At 46.5% G+C, this 18,718-nt stretch overlaps 3 protein-coding genes across 7 annotated transcripts in view; 2 read left to right on the forward strand and 1 right to left on the reverse strand.

Annotated features, from left to right (window-relative positions):
- Nucleotides 1–3: 3 nt before the first annotated feature.
- Nucleotides 4–8,532, reverse strand: cnot6l (CCR4-NOT transcription complex, subunit 6-like). Of its 3 annotated transcripts, none has more exons than XM_028996421.1 (13): nucleotides 8,381–8,532; nucleotides 6,677–6,798; nucleotides 6,418–6,604; nucleotides 6,262–6,347; nucleotides 6,096–6,185; nucleotides 5,845–5,913; nucleotides 5,616–5,773; nucleotides 5,084–5,238; nucleotides 4,858–5,009; nucleotides 4,113–4,340; nucleotides 3,522–3,724; nucleotides 2,419–2,624; nucleotides 4–955 (listed from the first exon to the last, which is right to left on the reverse strand). In XM_028996421.1, exons 2-13 carry the CDS (start codon nucleotides 6,786–6,788, stop codon nucleotides 916–918), a joined length of 1,686 nt encoding a protein of 561 aa, XP_028852254.1. In that variant the 5' UTR covers nucleotides 6,789–6,798; nucleotides 8,381–8,532; the 3' UTR covers nucleotides 4–915. The 3 variants fall into 3 exon arrangements, with proteins under 3 accessions (XP_028852254.1, XP_028852253.1, XP_028852255.1); XM_028996420.1 differs by having other exon boundaries at nucleotides 4–952; nucleotides 8,381–8,507; XM_028996422.1 differs by lacking the exon at nucleotides 4–955 and having other exon boundaries at nucleotides 2,051–2,624.
- On the forward strand, nucleotides 8,384–15,485 carry mrpl1 (mitochondrial ribosomal protein L1). Of its 2 annotated transcripts, none has more exons than XM_028996423.1 (9): nucleotides 8,384–9,024; nucleotides 10,164–10,272; nucleotides 10,826–11,090; nucleotides 11,810–11,893; nucleotides 12,246–12,317; nucleotides 13,042–13,153; nucleotides 13,238–13,338; nucleotides 14,024–14,105; nucleotides 15,319–15,485. In XM_028996423.1, the coding sequence occupies exons 1-9, from the start codon at nucleotides 8,994–8,996 to the stop codon at nucleotides 15,420–15,422; spliced, it is 960 nt and encodes a 319-aa protein (XP_028852256.1). In that variant the 5' UTR covers nucleotides 8,384–8,993; the 3' UTR covers nucleotides 15,423–15,485. The 2 variants fall into 2 exon arrangements, with proteins under 2 accessions (XP_028852256.1, XP_028852258.1); XM_028996425.1 differs by having other exon boundaries at nucleotides 10,170–10,272.
- A 2,843-nt stretch (nucleotides 15,486–18,328) lies between these two features.
- fras1 (Fraser extracellular matrix complex subunit 1) overlaps nucleotides 18,329–18,718 on the forward strand; it is a 73,175-nt gene continuing 72,785 nt past the window's right edge. For both annotated transcript variants that reach the window (XM_028996001.1, XM_028996002.1), the window contains exon 1: nucleotides 18,329–18,629. In XM_028996001.1, the coding sequence (XP_028851834.1) occupies nucleotides 18,569–18,629 (61 nt within the window). In that variant the 5' untranslated portion in view covers nucleotides 18,329–18,568. The remainder of the gene's footprint in view (nucleotides 18,630–18,718) is intronic.

Below are 18,718 nucleotides of genomic sequence, written 5' to 3' on the forward strand. Positions count from 1 at the left end.
CAATGTTTCATAAAAGACATCTTTATTGCCTTCAGGGAAAAAACAGAGGCACATTAAACCTTGGACAGAGGTCTGAGAAGGACTGTCCCTGCCTACACACACACACACACACACACACACCATGCAAAATACACACAGCTTAAAAACTCATTTAACACAATTCAACGTATTTCTCCAAATCCATTTACTGCTGCTGCCAATCACACCGGGCCCCTGCCAATTTAGCGTCAGGCAAGCGGATTTCCCTGCTCCTCAGGGCCATGATTTGCTCTCTTTAGATTGAATCACCCTGTCTCAACCTCTGAGGTACCATGTTTCTGGTATATGAGCATCTAGAACCAGGATTGCAAAGCACTGCTGCGAAGCGCTGGAGAACCTCCTGACCAGCAAGGCTCCATCTTTTCTTCTGACGGACATACGAGGATGCGGATTGTGCTTCTCAACTGGTGTTGAAATTAATCTTAAAGTCGATGCATCGCAATAATGACGTTACTTGGCGATCATCTTACTTCGGCATAGAAATTCTGGTTAAAAAAAAAAGCAGTGCCGGTAGTGACCGCGTTGGCCTGATCTAAGTATAGGGACAGTGCGGCGCGGCAATCGGCGAACCTCAGAGCGTTCGCTCCAATGAGCAGGAAAAAAGGCCTGCGTTCAGTCCGCGCCCACCTAACGCCACGGGCGTGTCAACCCGGCGATTTTCTGACGCCGACAGTTTCTCTGCTCACTGTAGCAAATCAGAGTGTCCACTCCGAATATCCGAAGACTTCGGGCGAAGTAATGTAGAAAATGTACCGGATGCATCGCGATCGAATCGTGAGGCCCGTCAAGGTTCACACCTCTGGCCAGCGGAGCATCAGGACCGGCTCTGCTCCGCCCTCTCAGGCCCCGCGGAGCTGCTGGTTGCCGGCGGCGACGCTACTCTTTCAGCCTCGCCGGATCCCAGGCGTCGGTGCTGCTGGAAAGAGAGTTGAGGCTGGGCAGATGTTCTGCAGGGACGGAGGAGGTGTGCTGGCGCGTGGAGTCAGGACCGAAGCAGCAAGGGCGCGGCGGCGGCGGCGGCGGGGTGAAGGGAGCGTCCGAGTTAATCTTGCACATGCACCGGCTCGCTTAGTCTCAAGAACAAACCTCGGCGAGCAGCTGCTGAGGATTATAATTTACGAGGCAAATGCCAAAGTTCACCGCTTTTAAGCCTCGGAGCGAGACGAGAGAAAGTGAGAGCAAGAGCGTAGGTGTGTTTTCGCCTGCAACAAGGCCGCGAAAGACACCAGATCTTCCAGCTACGCCCGGGCAAAGGCGGACAAACCACCTTTCCGAACGGCCACGCAACTGACGCAGACCGGAACGTGAAATCCTAACCAGGGCTTCTTACCTCCAAAGCAGCGAAACCACAGAGCCAAAGCTGATTCTGTCGTATTTTCACAGCACGAGCCGACTGTCACCTGAGCCAATGACCCATAAATTAAGAATTTAACGCAATGTTTCTGTCTCTAAGCCACTTTGTGAATCACAAAGGAATGGATCGCAGAATTAATCACTGAATCACTTGTGTGTGTGTGTGTGTGTGTGTGTGTGTGTGTGTGTGTGTGTGTCAAAAAACAGAAACATGTTCACCTTCAAAAAGCACATCTGTACTGCACTGTAGACAAAATCTTGATTGAATGGATGAATGGATGCGTAAAACTAACGGATTAATTTAGTGCACAGCAGGCAACCTGAAAAGCTGTTGGTTGTGGAGATAAAACCCTTATCATGTGTGACACAAAGCCAACCGACAAACATGGTTTCCTTTCATTCAATTGCAAATGAGCACCGAGCTTTTTTTCTGGAAAGGTGCGAATCCTCCAGCTTTGCCCCAATCAGCCATTTGCATGCGCAACTTTGCCAAGCGGCGTGAGTAGCGGCTTTTAGTGTGGCAGTGATTACTGTACAAGCAGAAACGTCAGCCACTGGCCTTTAGTCAGTAGAGCTGGGATCCTTTTTAATCACCTGGCAGGACCAGAGGTCGGACGGTGAACGGACGAAATGGAATTTGGCAATAAAAACGTATACATTTTACAAACATATAAATTACTTGCTTTATTCCGGAAGAGGCTGCAACTGACTGCGTGTATTTTTTTTTTGGATCTGGTGGCTGGTTGTAGAACAAGGTAAAATACATCTCATCTCATCTACAGTTCATATACAAGACGTAATCGGGAGTTGTGACTGGACAATCACATCTGCTCTTCGGACAGAAGCACCTCCGTGGCGGTGGCTAAGAGAATCCCAACCCTAGTTTTGGTATCAAGCTTGTCGAGTGGAAAAGTAATTACAGTTCGGTGCAAAGGTTAAAAAAGGAGCGACGGGGCGAAGAGTTCACTCCTGGGTCAGTGTCTTGTTACTGGTGGGGCACTGAGATGCCGCCGGCTGCGCCACTACCTGTGCACAGGCAGGTGCAGGCCGTTGAGGGAGGGGCGGGACGGGTGCAGCTCCAGCTGGGCCAGCAGTGAAAAGTGGTCAGAGGGGACGTGGGGGTGGGGGCAGCCCGTGATGTTGTTGTCCATCAGCCACTGGGTGTCCAGAGGCCCCAGAAGGCCCAGCACGCTCATGTGGGTCTTCGAGAAGAAGATGTAGTCGATCACACCCTGGAAGAGGAGCAAAGCATTGTGAAATCTGCGCCTTCTCCCCATACAAGAACCTCCTCATGTTCCACTGACCTCCTCTGATTGACTTAGGAGTCAATCTGTTAACTACCATTTTTAATGAAAAGGAACCGTGTGTTAATTGGTTGGTCACTTCTAGGGCTGCGTGGTATAAATGTTTTAAACAGTATGCAATACTATAGTATGCAATATTGATCAGACCGGTCTACTGCTCATCAAATTATGTACCGCAATATATACCATCTACGGTTAAATTGGTCGCAATATGAATTTCATTCCATATCGCACAGCCCTGAACTCTTCTAATGAAACAGCTTCACAAGCCTTCCAGTACAGAAATCATAATTATGACTTGCAAAAATTGTGCTTGCAACAATATTTCCGATTGCACTTGAATGCAGCATGTGTTAGCTTGCAATCAAAAGAAATAGTTTGTATGGTTAAAATGCTTGTTGCTGTGTTGTTTGTGACTAAAATATTCAGTGCTTTTGCTGTCATTAAGCAACTTCGTAATCCTTGTGTGAGGATAATGTAGGTCTTTTGAATATTATTTTTAGGAAAAATATTACTTCGCTGATATTTAACAAAATAATATTTTTTTTATGTGAAACTGATTTGGCAATGTTTGCTAAACGTGATAGCTAGTGACTAATCATTTTTATACATTTTTTTTTTTACACCTAAAAAACTTGGGTTACTGTAAAACTACATAACAGTTGGCTTGTGAAGAAAGAAATATCTTTGGCATGTTTCACCCAGTGTGACCGAATAACCTGGTCTCGACCTTTAACCTGTATGTCCATGATTTGAAACCACAACTTTCTTAGCCCCTTTTGGTATAAGCTTGTCCACGCTCGGCGTCAGAAGAAGCCGCCTTGCCTTGAAGTCATACGTGTAGTTGGTGTAAGGCATCAGACTGTTCTCGTAGGCGCTCTTTAGCTGGAAGCTGTGTGTGATGCTGCCGTCGGGGTTCCCGTCCTTGCCGTTGCAGCTGAAGTTGGTCAGACACTCGTTGTAGCGCAGCTCCTTGAAGTCTTTGTGATTCTCTGCCACGCCGCCGTTGCTCAGGTATTCAACGACACCTTCGCAAAAAGAAACGAGACGCGTGTGCACGTGCAACATTTACAAACCTAAACGCCGATAAACACTCACTCACTCACTCACTCCTTACACCATTACACCTAGTCAAGTTGTGGCTGCCGAAGCCCATCCAATTTCACCTACTCGCCCAGTCAATAGGGAGGACACAGAAGAATACGCCGGAAACCCCGATCCACCATGCAAAGCCCCAATCCAATGCTGATTAAAACTAACAAGGTCAATTTTAACTCCACACACACAGAGCTAGTAGGTTCAAACACCACTTGCTACCATTGTGTCACCAGGGGGACTGTCCCTGTAAGGCGCTCTGGATAAGGGCGTCTGCTAAATGGCATGACTGTAAATGTGTGCATCATTTCAACTGCCTACCAGAGTCAGGTAGAGAGTTGAGATCAGCACAAAGGACGATTGGGATGGAGGCCGGGTCAGCAGTGGGGGACCCAGAGGCCACAGAGGACGAGGTCTCCTCCATGATGCTCTTCAGTTCGGACAGGAACATCATCGTCTGGATCAGCTTCACGTCAGAGTACTCGGGGTCCCAGTGCATGTGTGCATTGGCCACCAAGAGGAGCTGCTTGTCAGTCGTTGGCTTAATTCCTGCACATTGAACACGAAGATAGATAAACACCTTTTACTTCTGAGGCTGATTTTCATGCAAGATAACTCAAAATGATTTTAATAATAATAATAATAATAATAGTGAAGTGATTGTCACATGTGATACACAGCAGGACAGCACACGGTGCACACAGTGAAATTTGTCCTCTGCATTTAACCATCACCCTGAGTGAGCAGTGGGCAGCCATGACAGGCGCCCGGGGAGCAGATTGGGATTCGAACCGGCAACCTTCTGATTACGGGGCCGCTTCCTTAACTACTAGGCCACAGCATCTTCACGATGGGCCTGAATTGCTCCTCCTCCATCACTGATATTTGGGCAGGATCTGAGAGAACATTTTCTATTTTCACTCTTTAAGTAAACAGTCCACTGCGAGAGTGCCTAGAACATGGAACATCTGCACATCTCTGGAACCTGTCTGCTTCATTTGTACGTTTCAAGAGACGCAGCGCTGCCACCTGATGGTGAGACCGGAACACCGGCCAGTTTCCTCACCGGCGGTGAACATGTCTCTCCTGACCTCCAGCAGGATGGCCACTCCAATGTTGTCTTTGGTCATTACTCTGTTCAGCATGACCTCGGAGCCCTCCGAGTTCGCCATGGCCACCTGGTTAAACTCAACCGTGTGCTTCTGAACCAAGGAAAACCTGACAAAAAAACAACGGTTATTACATTGTACCTGATGTTTGTACGTGTATAAGCCTGTATGTGGAGCACTCACTTCTTGGTTTTAAAGAACACGGCACAGCCGTCCACATGCTTTCGCTCCTGTTCCGACACCAGTTTGGCACGAGATTTTGGGCAGAAATAGCCATCATAGCCACGCTCCTTCAGCGTCTCTAGAAAGAAGGTGTAGTACTGCTCTGTCTCCACTTCCTGTGGGAACAGACACATTTAAAATCAACCCCGACATGCCAACGCTGCACATTTAGTTGCCAGTGGGTCGTCGAAGAGCTGCATCTTAACACCACATGCTAGGGTGGTAGTAGCTTAGTGGGTAACACTCGCCTGTGAACCAGAAGACCCAGGTTCAAATCCCACTTACTCCCAGTGTGTCCCTGAGCAAGACACATAACCCTGAGTGTCTCCAGGGGGGGACTGTCCCTGTAAGGATTGATTGTAAGTCGCTCTGGATAAGGGCGTCTGACAAATGCAATAAAATGTAAATGTAACACCATTAAACAAGTCTGTTGGCTCCGCCCACTCCTCCCACCAAAGATGAAAAAGGCAGATTAACTCGCGGGTGGAGCCACCTGAAGACTGATGATGTCCGCGTCGGAGCTGGTGATCTCCTCCATGATTCCCTTCTTCCTGTACTCCCAGCTGAGGGCCCAGGACGGGCAGTAGCCGTACAGCTGCCTGGTGGCGTATTTGTCACACAGCACGTTGTAGCACATGACAGTGAACGCGGCTGGAAAGAAGGAGACACAACTCAGCTCCTGCACTGTGCCACCCTGACCGTAGCGCGGCAAGCGGCCGTACCCGAGGGGGCCATCTGGTCGCGCTCCTTCAGAGCGATCCAGGGTCTTTGGGGGAGCTGCTCTGGGTGGACTTCATGCGGAAGAAGGAAATAATCAGATCAGTGAGCCAGTTGACAAGCTGTTTTGGTTTTTAAAAAGGTGCCGGTCGTATTCTTTCACCTTTAGCTGCAGAAATGCATGTTGGGTAGGTGTTGCGGCCGCACCTTTTGCGATCGTGGTTAATTCGATTTTAGGTTATTGAAGGTTGCGTACCTGCGAGATTGTCGAGCATGTAGTTTAAAAGCTTCCTGGTGCCGTCAGGCTCCTGGTACAAGTTGAGGATGTCTTGAGACAACGGGTTCCCTGAAACGCAGCACAGCGTGAATTCCCGGCGCCGGCGGCGGCACGCGTCGCAGGCGAAGTGTCGCGATGCACGTACCCTTCAGGCCCAGCGTCTGCAGCCGGAACAGCCGGCCAAGTTCGTAAGGCAAAACTCGGAGACAGTTGTTGTTCAAAAGCAATTCCCTGTTTGGAACAAAATGCGGTTGAAAATAAAAGCCCGACGCCACGGGCGGGCCGCGGACCCTCCTCGTACCTGAGAGACACCATGTTGCCGAGTTCCGCCGGCAGGCTGCGCAGCTTGTTGGAGGACAGGTTCAGGTAGACCAGGTGCGGGAGTCTGGCGATGTCGGGGGGGATCCGGCTCAGGTTGTTGTTGCTCATGTGCAGGGCCGTCAGGTGCGTCAGCGTCCATAAGGAGCTGCTCAGGTTCCTGACGCGTCCTGACCAAGCCGAGCCGTTAGTCAAAAGGAGAACTGGTCCGAACTGTACTGTACAGAGAGTGTTCCACCAACCGGATATCTCCAGCTCCGCCCAGTTTGACTTCTTCCCACTGGCCACCTCCTCCGCTGACATGATGGTGTATAACCGTCGGGGATCCGGAGGGTCATATTTTTCCTTTGGCATACCTGTTAATCTTCGGAGACGACAGATGCGGATTAGTTCAGGCCTGTGTGCCTAATCTAACTGTCAGCGCCCAAAGTGAAGTGGTTGTCATTGTGGCACAGTGAAATGTGTCCTCTGCATTTAACCCATCACCCTTAGTGAGCGGTGGGCAGCCGTGACAGGCAGTCGGTGAGCAGTGTTTCCTTAACCGCTAGTCCACCACTGCCCCTAATAGTAAAAATCCTACTTACATCCTAAACAGATAACGGTGGTAGCAGCCTAGTGTGTAACACGCTCGCCTATGAACCAGAAGACCCGGGTTCAAATCCCACTTACTACCATCGTGTCCCTGAGCAAGACACTTAACCCTGAGTTGCTCCAGACAGTCCCGTCCCTGTAACTCCTGATTGTAAGTCGCTCTGGTTAAGGGTGTCTGATAATTGCTGTAAATGTAAATGTAGATAACGATGACAAGAACAACCGTACAGAAGCGGCCACTTGCTGCTGATATTTCTCTGTCATATTCATCAGGGTATCAGGACCCATAATCACCTTTACAGATGAAAAATCCAGGATGGTGGGAAAAGGGTTCCAGGGCTGTCGGAGCTAAACATTATCATCTATAACCAACGTGCATTTGTCTTTCAGTCTAGAACAGCAACGTAACTCATCACTGTGCTTAAGTGACGTGTACATTTCCACTACATTGGATAGAAATTTAAGAGGTACGGGTATATGGGGATGTGACTGGAATGTGTCTTGTGTCTCAATTCAAACTCACTGCACAAAAACATTCAGATGTAGTACAGTAAGAGCTTTTGGAGCTTGCAATCATTTCAATTGGCACAAGTGCAGGACTAAATCATGACGTCCTGTTAACAGGCTGGTCAACCAAGAGTAGCCATAACCCTAAAAAGTTTTTTTTTTAAACCCTAAAACGGGTCGATGTTACATAATTCGACTTTTGATTCTTTTCGCTACAGCGGAAGCGAAGTACAGTGAAGTGGGAGTTCCAGAAACCGCTACAAGTTATCGCCGCTCTGACGTCACGTGACGCGCCCACTGACGTCCTGCCCAAAGTCACTTTTATTGAACGTCAACTTTTCCTGGAAACCCTGGAATGGGATCGGGACCTTGGTACCGGGAGGGAGGGAGGGAGGTGTGGATTCGGGAAATGTGAGATGTTATGGTTATTATTATTCTGTAAACAGCAACAGCCGCAGGGGGGGAAGTGGGGGGGTAAGCGGGTATTTTTGGGAGGGGAAAGGGGGGGGGGGGGCGGCTGAATGTCAGGACGGGGCGCCTTATCTGGCGCGGACTTTCTGAAGCTGCAACTTCTCCAGCTTGTTGACAAACAGCGCGGACGGTGACGCGCAGGCGCGCAACCCCGCCGAAAATAAAAATAAAAGAATAATAATAATAATAAAAAAAAAAAAAACCGACCAGGACCCCTCAACACCGCGGGGGAAACCGCGCGTCGATCTCGCCAGCGGCATGCAGGGAGACGGCATTAGCCGGCCCGGGTTGGTGGGACGGGCGGGCGGCCCGGCGGCGCGCACCTTCCCCGGGCGGATCGCGGATCGCGACCGGTGGGTCTTTTTCTTTTTTTTTACCTGCATTCGGGCGGGCGGAGGCGGATTCGGACGGAGCCGGAGACGCGGACATGCGGACAGACCCGGGTGTCGCTCAGCGCCCCAACGCTGCTGAGGAGGAAGGAGGAAGGAGGATCATGGCTTCCGCTGCGGTCAGAGCGGCCTGCCCACCCCCATTCTCTCTCTCTCTCTCTCTCTCTCTCACTCAACCCCTCAAACTCTCTCACGCCCTCTCAGAACGGAGGAAAGTTTTATTCCAGCGATGATCTACAAATCTGCACTTGCTGGCTTTCCGCGTGTTGCAGATCTGCAGAATGTGCATAATAAATCTGAATTCTTCAAGAGAATAAAAGTTCAACGTCACACTTGCACTTTACCATTAATGGTGTTATTCCTCGTGACGATTCTCACTAACCAGTTATACCGTTCCACTTGCAATCACGTAATTATTTGATCACACGGCGCCACTTTTTAAATGTATGGCAACAAGGAATGGGATATTCAGACGAAGTTTGTCATATTTATTTACTTTTATTTTTTATTTTTTAACGCCGATTGGCGTCGGAACGCAAGTTCGTTGCCCCGGTAGTCAGCCGGTAACTTCTGGCATGTGACGCCGGCGTGGGGAGCGAACATGGCGGCGCCCGTGTCAGCGCTGCTGAGAGGTCAGTTTACGCGGGTTTACGCGGGTTTACGCGGGTTTACGCGGGTTTCTTGCAGCTGCGGTAAGTTTAGTTGTCGATAGTTGACGACGCCGGTTTACAGGCGACGGCGAGGGATTTTTTAGTTTCCCCGTTTAATTAGCTGAGCAGAGTTATCAGATAAAATTTGCTAATGTTTTGTATCCTCGTTTCCAGTTTTTTTTGTCGTGCTGTTCTTCCCGAACTGCGTTGAACGGGTTTGTTTCTAAAATGAAAGACTAAAATGAAATGATGGAGGCAGGAGACACGTTTTAAATCTAATCGTACATGCGTGGATTCTATTCTGTCGCTTAAAGATCTGTGCAGACACCGTACACAGAACATCTGTTCTATACAGTGAACGAGTGAATATTTCAGACGCGTTGTGCTTTATTCTGCTGTGATTAAAATCGGCAACACTGCCAAACATACAGCACAGGCCAAAAGTTTGGACACACCTTATCGTTCAATGTGTTGTCTTTATTTCTATGAGCATTTACGTTGGTCGATTCTGACTGAAGGCATCATAACTATGAATGAACACATGTGGAGTTATGTACTTAACAAAAAAAAGTGAAATAACTGAAAACATGTTTTATATTGTAGTTTCTTTGCTCTGATTACTGCTTTGCACACTCTTGGCATTCTCTCGATGAGCTTCAAGATGTCGTCACCTGAAATGCTTCTCCAACAGTCTTGAAGGAGTTCCCAGAGGTGTTTAGCACTTGTTGGCCCCTTTGCCTTCACTCTGCGGTCCAGCTCACCCCAAACCATCTCGACTGGGTTCAGGTCCGGTGACTGTGGAGGCCAGGTCTCCACTTTTTGTTAAGTACATAACTCCACATGTGTTCATTCATAGTTTTGATGCCTTCAGTGAGAATCTACCAATATAAATGGTCATGAAAATAAAGAAAACACATTGAATGAGAAGGTGTGTCCAAACGTTTGGCCTATACTGTAGATTAATCTTTTTGAGTCGTCGTTGTTTACTTTTTCCCATATAACTTTTTAAAGCCATAAAACCATAAACTGCATGACACTGTTAACTGGCGGTTGATGAAAACGTAGCTGTAGTGTGCAGTGCTCCTTGTCACGCTGATGTTCTCTTCTGTGTTTTGTGGAAGCTGTAGGTGCGACGGGATGCCAGAGACTGACGCGCCTGAGACCTTCTGTTACCAGAGTGTCTGAGAACGTTCCCAGAGTCTCCTGCACGCGGACCTACGCTGCGGCCAAGTGAGCGCTTGTTCTTGGCACTTTTCTATGATGAAAATTTCACTTTGTGAGATTGTTTAACATTAATTTTAGCTCTCCTAACCTATCTGTGGTCCTGCAGTGTCTAGAAATGGCAATAGGTGTAAAAAGTGCTTTGTTCAGAGAGCAGCAGCTCAGCCAGTCAGATCTGGAATTTGTCCCCTCGTAGGAGGATGTCCGCCCAGAGAATATCCCACCCTTCCCTTTAAACAGGAACACCACTGGCCAGTTTATTTTTTTGAAGACTTGCAAAGCAATGAGCACACGCACAAAAAAAAAAAAATTCTGTAGGCCATGCTGCTCCCCGTCCCGCCACTCTCCGCATCATTGGCATGTAAAGCTACAGACACCGAGACGGCGCATCCTGGGGAAATCTCATTGTGTGACTGGCTGAAAGTGGCTGTAATTCTGCACCACGGATGAATTTTCAGAAAGAGACTTCGGATACAGTATTAGGGGACCAATAAGACCGATTTAAAAGCAAAAAATCCATGTCTCTGATTGTTCAATTTCATTTTGCGCACTCTAATCCTAGAGCTGCACCAAAACAGAAGAAAGAGGAGAAGGAAAAAGTGGTGAAGGAAGTGCGGAGGGTCGATGACAAGGAGCGGCACAAGCCCTATGGCCTCACTGCCTGGGCGCCGGTGGACGACGTCTACATGGTGAGGTACTACCCCAAACAAACATATGATCCGGGCACCGCGGTGGACATGCTGAAGTCAGTCCAGAAGCTGGACCACACCCCCCCGGATCAGGCGGTCTGCATCGACCTGAGGCTGGACATGAAACTGGAGAAAAAGGTGTTTATGGCTTCATTGTTTCACCTTCATTAACAGGGCAGGAGGGCGTTTAGCTGTGCGTGTGTCCTGGGGGTTTTTACATCAGTATTTGCACCAGAGCAGCAATAACAACAAAAAACATTATTTCTGGACATTAGTGAATAATTCCTATTTAGCTTATAACCAGTTATTTCGATTAAAATGATATTTATATTTGTATGATATGTCCGTTATGAGTAAATCACAGTGACCTGTTTCTGTGAAGAGAAATAAGAGAAGATGTGGTGTCATGTTAGTGTCTGTAAGCGTTGCAGTGCATAATGAATTAAAGACACTCAGTCATGGGAAAAATTCACAACTGTGGGTTTAATACCTCATTTGGCATTTTGCTGGAACAGGACTTTATCTATTAAAAAATATATTTTCAGAAGCACTTCACCCTTCAAGCTCCTTTGGGCCCACATCTCTGCTGTCAACTATGCCCCCCCCCTCCCACAAAGTCATTTATGACAATGTTCAATATTCACTTACATGGCTGTGCAATATAAATAATTGTGTAATATCTATTCTTGAGTAGGTTAATGAAATGTTACTTTATTTTGCATTTTTTTATATTGTCTGTATTGTCAGCTGCCTGTTGTCTATATTTTATTTTATGTCCTTAATTATTATGCTGCCAAGAAGAGCTACCAAACAGTGACAAGAAAGACTTGTATTCTTCTTTTTTTCTTTTTTTGCAGAAAAAGGTTGATCCGTTTGTCAGCACAGTCCATCTTCCCCATCCCTTCAAAACTGACATCAACAAAGTTGTGGTTTTTACCGAGGTAAGGCACCCAGTTCAAGGTCTCCGGTGATAAAGTTCAGTTTCTCACGATCTCCACCACATCCTTGCATTTTAATCAGTCGTGGGGGTGGGGAGTGGGCGATGCATAGTCTGCTTCTGTTCTGTGAATCTTAACTAGTTTTTCCCAATTCAATTCAATTGCAGTACCAGAGCTTTTGACCTGCATCACTGCTTATTTTGTCATTTTTATGTTATGTTACTACGAATAAAGAAAGGCTTCTGGCATCTATATAAAAAAATTCTCTTTCTCCATTCATTTCAGAGTTAAAATGAACCGGTCCTGCTAATGTTCTGTTGGAGCCATAAGTATTTCTGTTTCTGTGCCTGCGCAGGACGCCGACCAGGCCGAACTGGCGCTGGAGCATGGAGCCGCTCACGCTGGAGGGGTGGAGCTTGTTCAGAAGGTAAGCGACTCTCTCTGCAGTTGCCTTCACATCCTGGCTCTTTCAGGATCAGCAGTGTGATTGTTGCTTTGCAGGCTTTATAGTTGGTTGCTTGTAGGGAGGAATGTTATTTTTGGCCTTTGACCTCCAGTTCGGTGGTTTTTCCACCACAGATCAGTGGATGGTTAATAATTTATTTTTTATTATTAAATTATTTACTGGGTTTGGCTTTCTCAATTATTCTCACATGAATGTGTTCTACTAGCAGGGAACATAAAAAAATGTTATAAAATGGTCAGTGATTCCATTCTAGAGTGATTCTTATAGGCTAATTTTATTGTAGTAATGTCAGGATCCAAAATAATTGTCATTAGAAATGTGGTAAAAGTAAGCTTGTAAAACATTTACAGTTTGTTAAATTGAGGGACAGGTTGACATTACTTTATTTCATAGCCATTTTATACTAATATTATCTATAGGAATGTAATACAACAATGGGGGTAATAATAATACATTATAGTTATTATTATATTGTTTCATTATTTAGTTACAACTTTATGAGCACATTTTATAAAACTTAATACATTTATGTAAAAACATCCAGATAATGTATCTGGACATATTCACTGGGATTTTTTGGTTAAATTGTTATGAAATTAGCCAAAAATGATCAGAGAAGAAAACTGTGTCCTATAATCGAAAACTTTTGTTCTAACTTCTGTAAACTACTGTTACTGTTTTTCAGATTTTAGACGATGAAATTGAGGGAGATTTCTTTGTGGCCGTGCCAGACATCATCCCTAAACTGCTACCCCTGAAGAACAAGCTGCGCAAGAAATTTCCCAAGAGCAAACGGGGTCCGAGAGCGCTACAGCTCAGTGCTTCAGCAAGCAGTTAATATACAAATGTCAAATGATCTGAATGCTTTAATTTTTTTGCAGGGACTGTTGGTGTGAACATCCCCAAAATGTTGAATTTGTTTAAGGCTGGCCATGAATACCTGGTGGAGAATGAATGCTACGTTATCACCCAGGTCGCTACGGTGGGTCATTTTCAAACTTCCTCATTCTTCACTCTTTAACCCCCTCATCATCACATGGCCAGATGTGTCCATCTTCTCCCTTTCTTTCATCTCCTTCTGTTCGCCACATCCAACATGCACCTTATCAGAAAAAGCTCAAGCATTCTAATTGATCAACTGTATCGTCTTCTATTACGCCTATTACTAACATTGTCATGCCAAAATGATAAAAAGTATGGCTGTAGTTTAATGTTCATCTCAAATGTTTGGTTTTACGTTCATGAAATGAGAGATGGAGCTTCTTAATGCAGGGTGGTTGTAGCCTAGTGGGTAACAAACTCGCCTATGAACCAGAAGACCCAGGTTCAAATCCCACTTACTACCATTGTGTCCCTAAGCAAGACACTTAACCCTGAGTTGCTCCAGGGGGGGGACTGTCCATGTAACTACTGATTGTAAGTCGCTCTGGATAAGGGCGTCTGATAAATGCTGTAAATGTAATGTATAAGTAGATTATGGAACCTTAGAAAAAGGAGCTTGTCCATGCAGTCCAGGGTTATTGGATGGCGTTGGGTCAGTGAGGATCATTGCACTTCTCCAGATGGTGTCCTGAGCTTCATTTTTTATTAGTGGTTCAGATTGTTTCTCTAAACGAGGACGATGTCAAGACTGAAAGACTTTTCATTCTATTTCTTGTGCACTGCAGCTGGACATGCCCAAAGAGAAGATCCTGGCCAACGTCCAGACCATCATTCAAGACATCTGCTCTCACAAGCCAGCAAACTTTGGTATGTTTGTGGCACCTGGGCACTCGCCTTCCTCTGGCATATTGTTGGAGGTGCAAATGAAAATGGAGGGAAAGTTACGTACATTGCCTAGAACAAGTGTGTGAGTATTAGCAGTGTAGTCCACTCACAATATTATCATACTCGAATATCAAATAAAGTGGTTAAATATCTATCTCTGTACACAGCAAATAATGATTTTTTTTTCAAAGTAAACAGGTAGACAGGGAGTCTGTAATTGGAGTGAAATGTGTGCAATGTGAAACACAAATCTGGTTATGTACACTGCTAAAAAAATAAAGAGAACACAAAAACAATTACATCCTAAATGTAATAGGATGGTAGTAGCCTAGTGGGTAACACGCTCGCCTATGAACCAGAAGACCCATGTTCAAATCCCACTTACTACCATTGTGTCCCTGAGCAAGATACTTAACCCTGAGTGTCTCCAGGGGGGGACTGTCCCTGTAACTACTGATTGTAAGTCGCTCTGGATAAGGGCATCTGAGAAATGCTGTAAATGTAAATGAGTGAAAATCTAATTGGATGACAATGTTTCAACTATTTGTTCTCATTTTCTAAAAAGTAATTTTTGTGAATTTTTTGCATGTTATTATCAGTCAGTTTTTCCCCGTTCTTTTTTTTTTTTTTTTGTGTGCTTTGCTCAGATTATTTGTCAGTGGCCTCTAAATATGCTTTGAACTTTGAATTGTAAATATGCTTTGTGGATTTCTGCACGAAGTGGAGACTGAACGTGTGACAGATGTTCGCTGCGCTAACACGACCGGAGCGCCTTTGTGCTCCCAGCTGTTTGAAGTCATCCAGCGACTCCCCTCCTCTTTAATTTGGTGAATGCGGCAGGAATGTGGGATCCGGCCCACCTGCATGCTGCTGCTGCTGTTTCTTTAGAGCTCCTTTGGGAAGCGGGGTGGGGAGATGTGGTGAGGATCGGGGCTGAGACAGTGGTGGAAGGATAAACCTCTTTCAGACACTTTCGTTGCACTTCCTCTGTAGGTTTACACTGAATGAGGTCACCGTTAGATCCCTCCAGTGAAGTCACAAAGGTGTTCCGAGACCAGTGGGGTTCTGTCCAAATGGAAAGTTTAAAAAAAAAAAAAAAAAAAGAAATATCAAAAAATCTTCTGCAGATCACATCCTGATTGAGATGTCAGTGTTCAGTTGTCTGGTATCTTAACAGCGTTTGTGTTTGTTCCAGGGCCTTTCATTACCAGGATGATCATGTGCACCAGAACCAGCGAGGCGCTGCACATCAAATACGAGGATCTGCTGCCGAAGAGCCCGGAGAGTAAAGAGAGCTGAAGCCCCTGCGCATTTGTGTTGTTGTGTAAATGCTGTAATAAAATACTGTGTTGGGAAAAATAAGTACAGCACTGTGGCTCCGTGTAACTTCTTCTGAGAGGGATGAATTTTGTTAACACTGCTGGAACATGGACTTTATTCCACAGAAAAAAAAACTTCTTCAGTGCTGCCTCCATTGTTAGACAATTAATGATCCATTCTTTAGGGCCAGAGTGAAAACTTTGTGGCTCGGAATAAAACTAAATTTTTTAAAGTGGGATATCACTTAAAAAAAAAAACGTATGCAATGTGAAACACAAATCTGGTCTATGTACACTGCTAAAAAAATATAGAGAACAAAATACAACCTAGATCTGAATGAAACATTTTTATTAAGTACTTTGTACTTCACAAATTCTGACAACAAAATAACAGAAAAATTATTGATGTAAATGAAATTTATCAACCCATGGAGGTCTGGATCTGGAGTCACACTCAACATAAAAGTGGCCAAACAAACTACAGGCTGATCCAACTTTGATGTAATGTCCTTAAAACAAGTCATAATGACGCTCAGTAGTGGGTGTGGCCTCCATGTGCCTGTATGACCTCCTTACAACACCTGGTCATGCTCCTGATGAGGATCCCAGATGGTCTTAGGTGGGATCTCCTCCCAGACCTGGACTAAAGTGTCCGCCACCTCCTGGACAGTCTGTGGTGCAACATGGCATTGGTGGATGGAGCAAGACATGATGTCCCAGATGTGCACAATTGGATTCAGGTCTGGGGAACGAGCGGGCCGGTCCATGGTATCAGTACCTTCGTCTTGCAGGAACTGCTGACACACACCAGCCACATGAGGTGTAGTATTGTCTTGCATTAGGAGGAATCCAGAGCCAACCACACCAGCATATGGTCTCACAAGGGGTCTGAGGATCTCATCTCGGTACCTAATGGCAGTCAGGCTACCTCTGGCGAGCACACGGCCCCCCCAAAAAATGCCACCTCACATCATTACTGAGCCACTGCCAAACTGGTCATGCTGGAAGATGTTGCAGCAGAACATTCTCCACGGCGTCTCCAGACTCTGTCATGTCTGTTCCCAGTGTGAACCTGCTTTCATCTGTGTGCAGTGGCAAATATCTTGGTCAATCTTGCCGAACGTGTTTCACGGCTATAAGCCTCACCTGTGGACGTTGGGCCCCCATATCACCCTCATATCGAGCATTTGAGCAGACACATGCACATTTGTGGGTCTGGCAGGGTTCCTCCTGAAAGTGAAAGTGATTAGTTGTCACATATGAAACACAACACCAGTGCACACAGTGAAAAGTGGTCTCTGCATTTAACCCATCACCCTTGGTAAGCAGTGGGCAGCCATGACAGGCGCCCGGGGGAGCAGTGTGTGGGGACAGAACTTTGCTCAGTGGCCCCTCAGTGGCACCTTGGTGGCTCGGGATTCAATCTGGCAACCTTCCGATTACGGGTCCGTTTCCTTACCCGTTAGGCCACCACTGCCACCAGCCTTCACAAAGGCAGAGGTAGCTGTCCTGCTGCTGGGATGTTTCCCTCCTACGGCATCCTCCATGTCCCCTGATGTTCTGGCCTGTCACCTGGTAGTGCCTCCAAGTTCTGGACGCAAAATGTAACAGAGAATGTTTGGGTGGATTTCACTTGCCATTGGGTCAATATCTGTCATCGAGAAGATCAGCCAAAATACATCTACATCTCAGAAAGCAAGTCTTGAGCTTCAGCAGTTGACTATGTGCTAAATTAAGACAGATTATATATTCTAACCTTTTTTTGTCACTGAAATCGATGTACTAGAAACATCAGCAAAAAAATACATGTTTAAAACACCCCCACACATCTCAGTCCTTAGTGAAGTGTTCAGATTGATGTATTTTCTGTGTCGCCCTCAGAGGCCACAAGGTGGCGCCAGCAGTTCCACCTTCACATTTACATTTACGGCATTTATCAGACGCCCATATCTAGAGCGACTTACAGTCAGTAGTTACAGGGACAGTCCCCCCCTGGAGACACTCAGGGTTAAGGGTCTTGCTCAGGGACACAATGGTAGTAAGTGGGGTTCGAACCTGGGACTTTGTGGCCTCCTGGTTCAAAACTCAACAAAAAATCTTCTCATTTTGCACATGTTTGTTCTGTCTTCTGTGTCTTGGTTGAAATGCTCCGTATACTGGAACCGGTCTGCTGCACACAAGCACAGAACCTCTGAGCTTCTTCATAGTTTTCATAGTCTTGTAAAGGTACTGAAGTTTTAAGCTCTAGTTTAGTTTTCTTAAATTCGTGTCTAACGTAAAATATACAGTACAGGCAAAAAGTTTGGACACACCTTCTCATTCAATGTGTTTTCTGTATTTTCAGGACCATTTACGTTGGTAGATTCTCACTGAAGGCATCAAAACTACTGATGAACACATGTGGAGTTATGTACTTAACAAAAAAGGTGAAATAACTGAAATAACATGTTTTATATTCTAGTTTCTTTGCTCTGATTACTGCTTTGCACACTATTGGCATTCTCTTGATGAGCTTCAAGAGGTCGTCACCTGAAATGCTTTTGGTGTTTAGCACTTGTTGGGGTCCAGCTCACCCCAAACCATCTCGATTGGGTTCAGGTCCGGTGACTGTGGAGGCCAGGTCTCCACTTTTTGTTAAGTACATAACTCCACATGTGTTCATTCATAGTTTTGATGCCTTCAGTGAGAATCTACCAACGTAAATGGTCCTGAAAATAAAGAAAACACATTGAATGAGACGGTGTGTCCAAACTTTTGGCCTGTACTGTGTACATTTTATAGATATTTATTTTGTGAGCGCTGGACAATGAAGCTCTCTTTTTTTCTAATCACGTGGTCTGAGGGGCCCCGTGGGGGGCCCGGGGGGGCGTGTCCTCCCGCCCCGAACCTCCGGGCGCCTCGGAGTCCCGCTCCACTCTCGGAAGCTGCCGACGGTCGCCGCCGCGGCGACTCCTTTCCCCACCGCGCAGTCCGGCTCGGTTCGGGCGAAGCGTGCAGCAGCACCGAGGGAGGGGAATCGGAGAACCGGACCGGACCGGACCGGCCGCCTGCGGAGGGACTCGGAGCTCCATGATCGTCGCCGCGTCCGAGCCGCGTTCCTGACGATCGGGACTAGGACACGGACCCATGGCGACCCTCTGGGTCCTGTTCGCAGCCCTCACCGGGACCGCCGCGTCCGGAGCCGCAGGTTGGCAGCAGCGCCGTTTAATATATCTCCTCATCAAAAAACTATTTCATTCTGCACCCACCGATTTGACAAATCACCCCCTGCGCCCC

Source organism: Denticeps clupeoides, chromosome 11 (assembly GCF_900700375.1).
Source record: "Denticeps clupeoides chromosome 11, fDenClu1.1, whole genome shotgun sequence".
Lineage (NCBI taxonomy): Eukaryota > Metazoa > Chordata > Actinopteri > Clupeiformes > Denticipitidae > Denticeps > Denticeps clupeoides.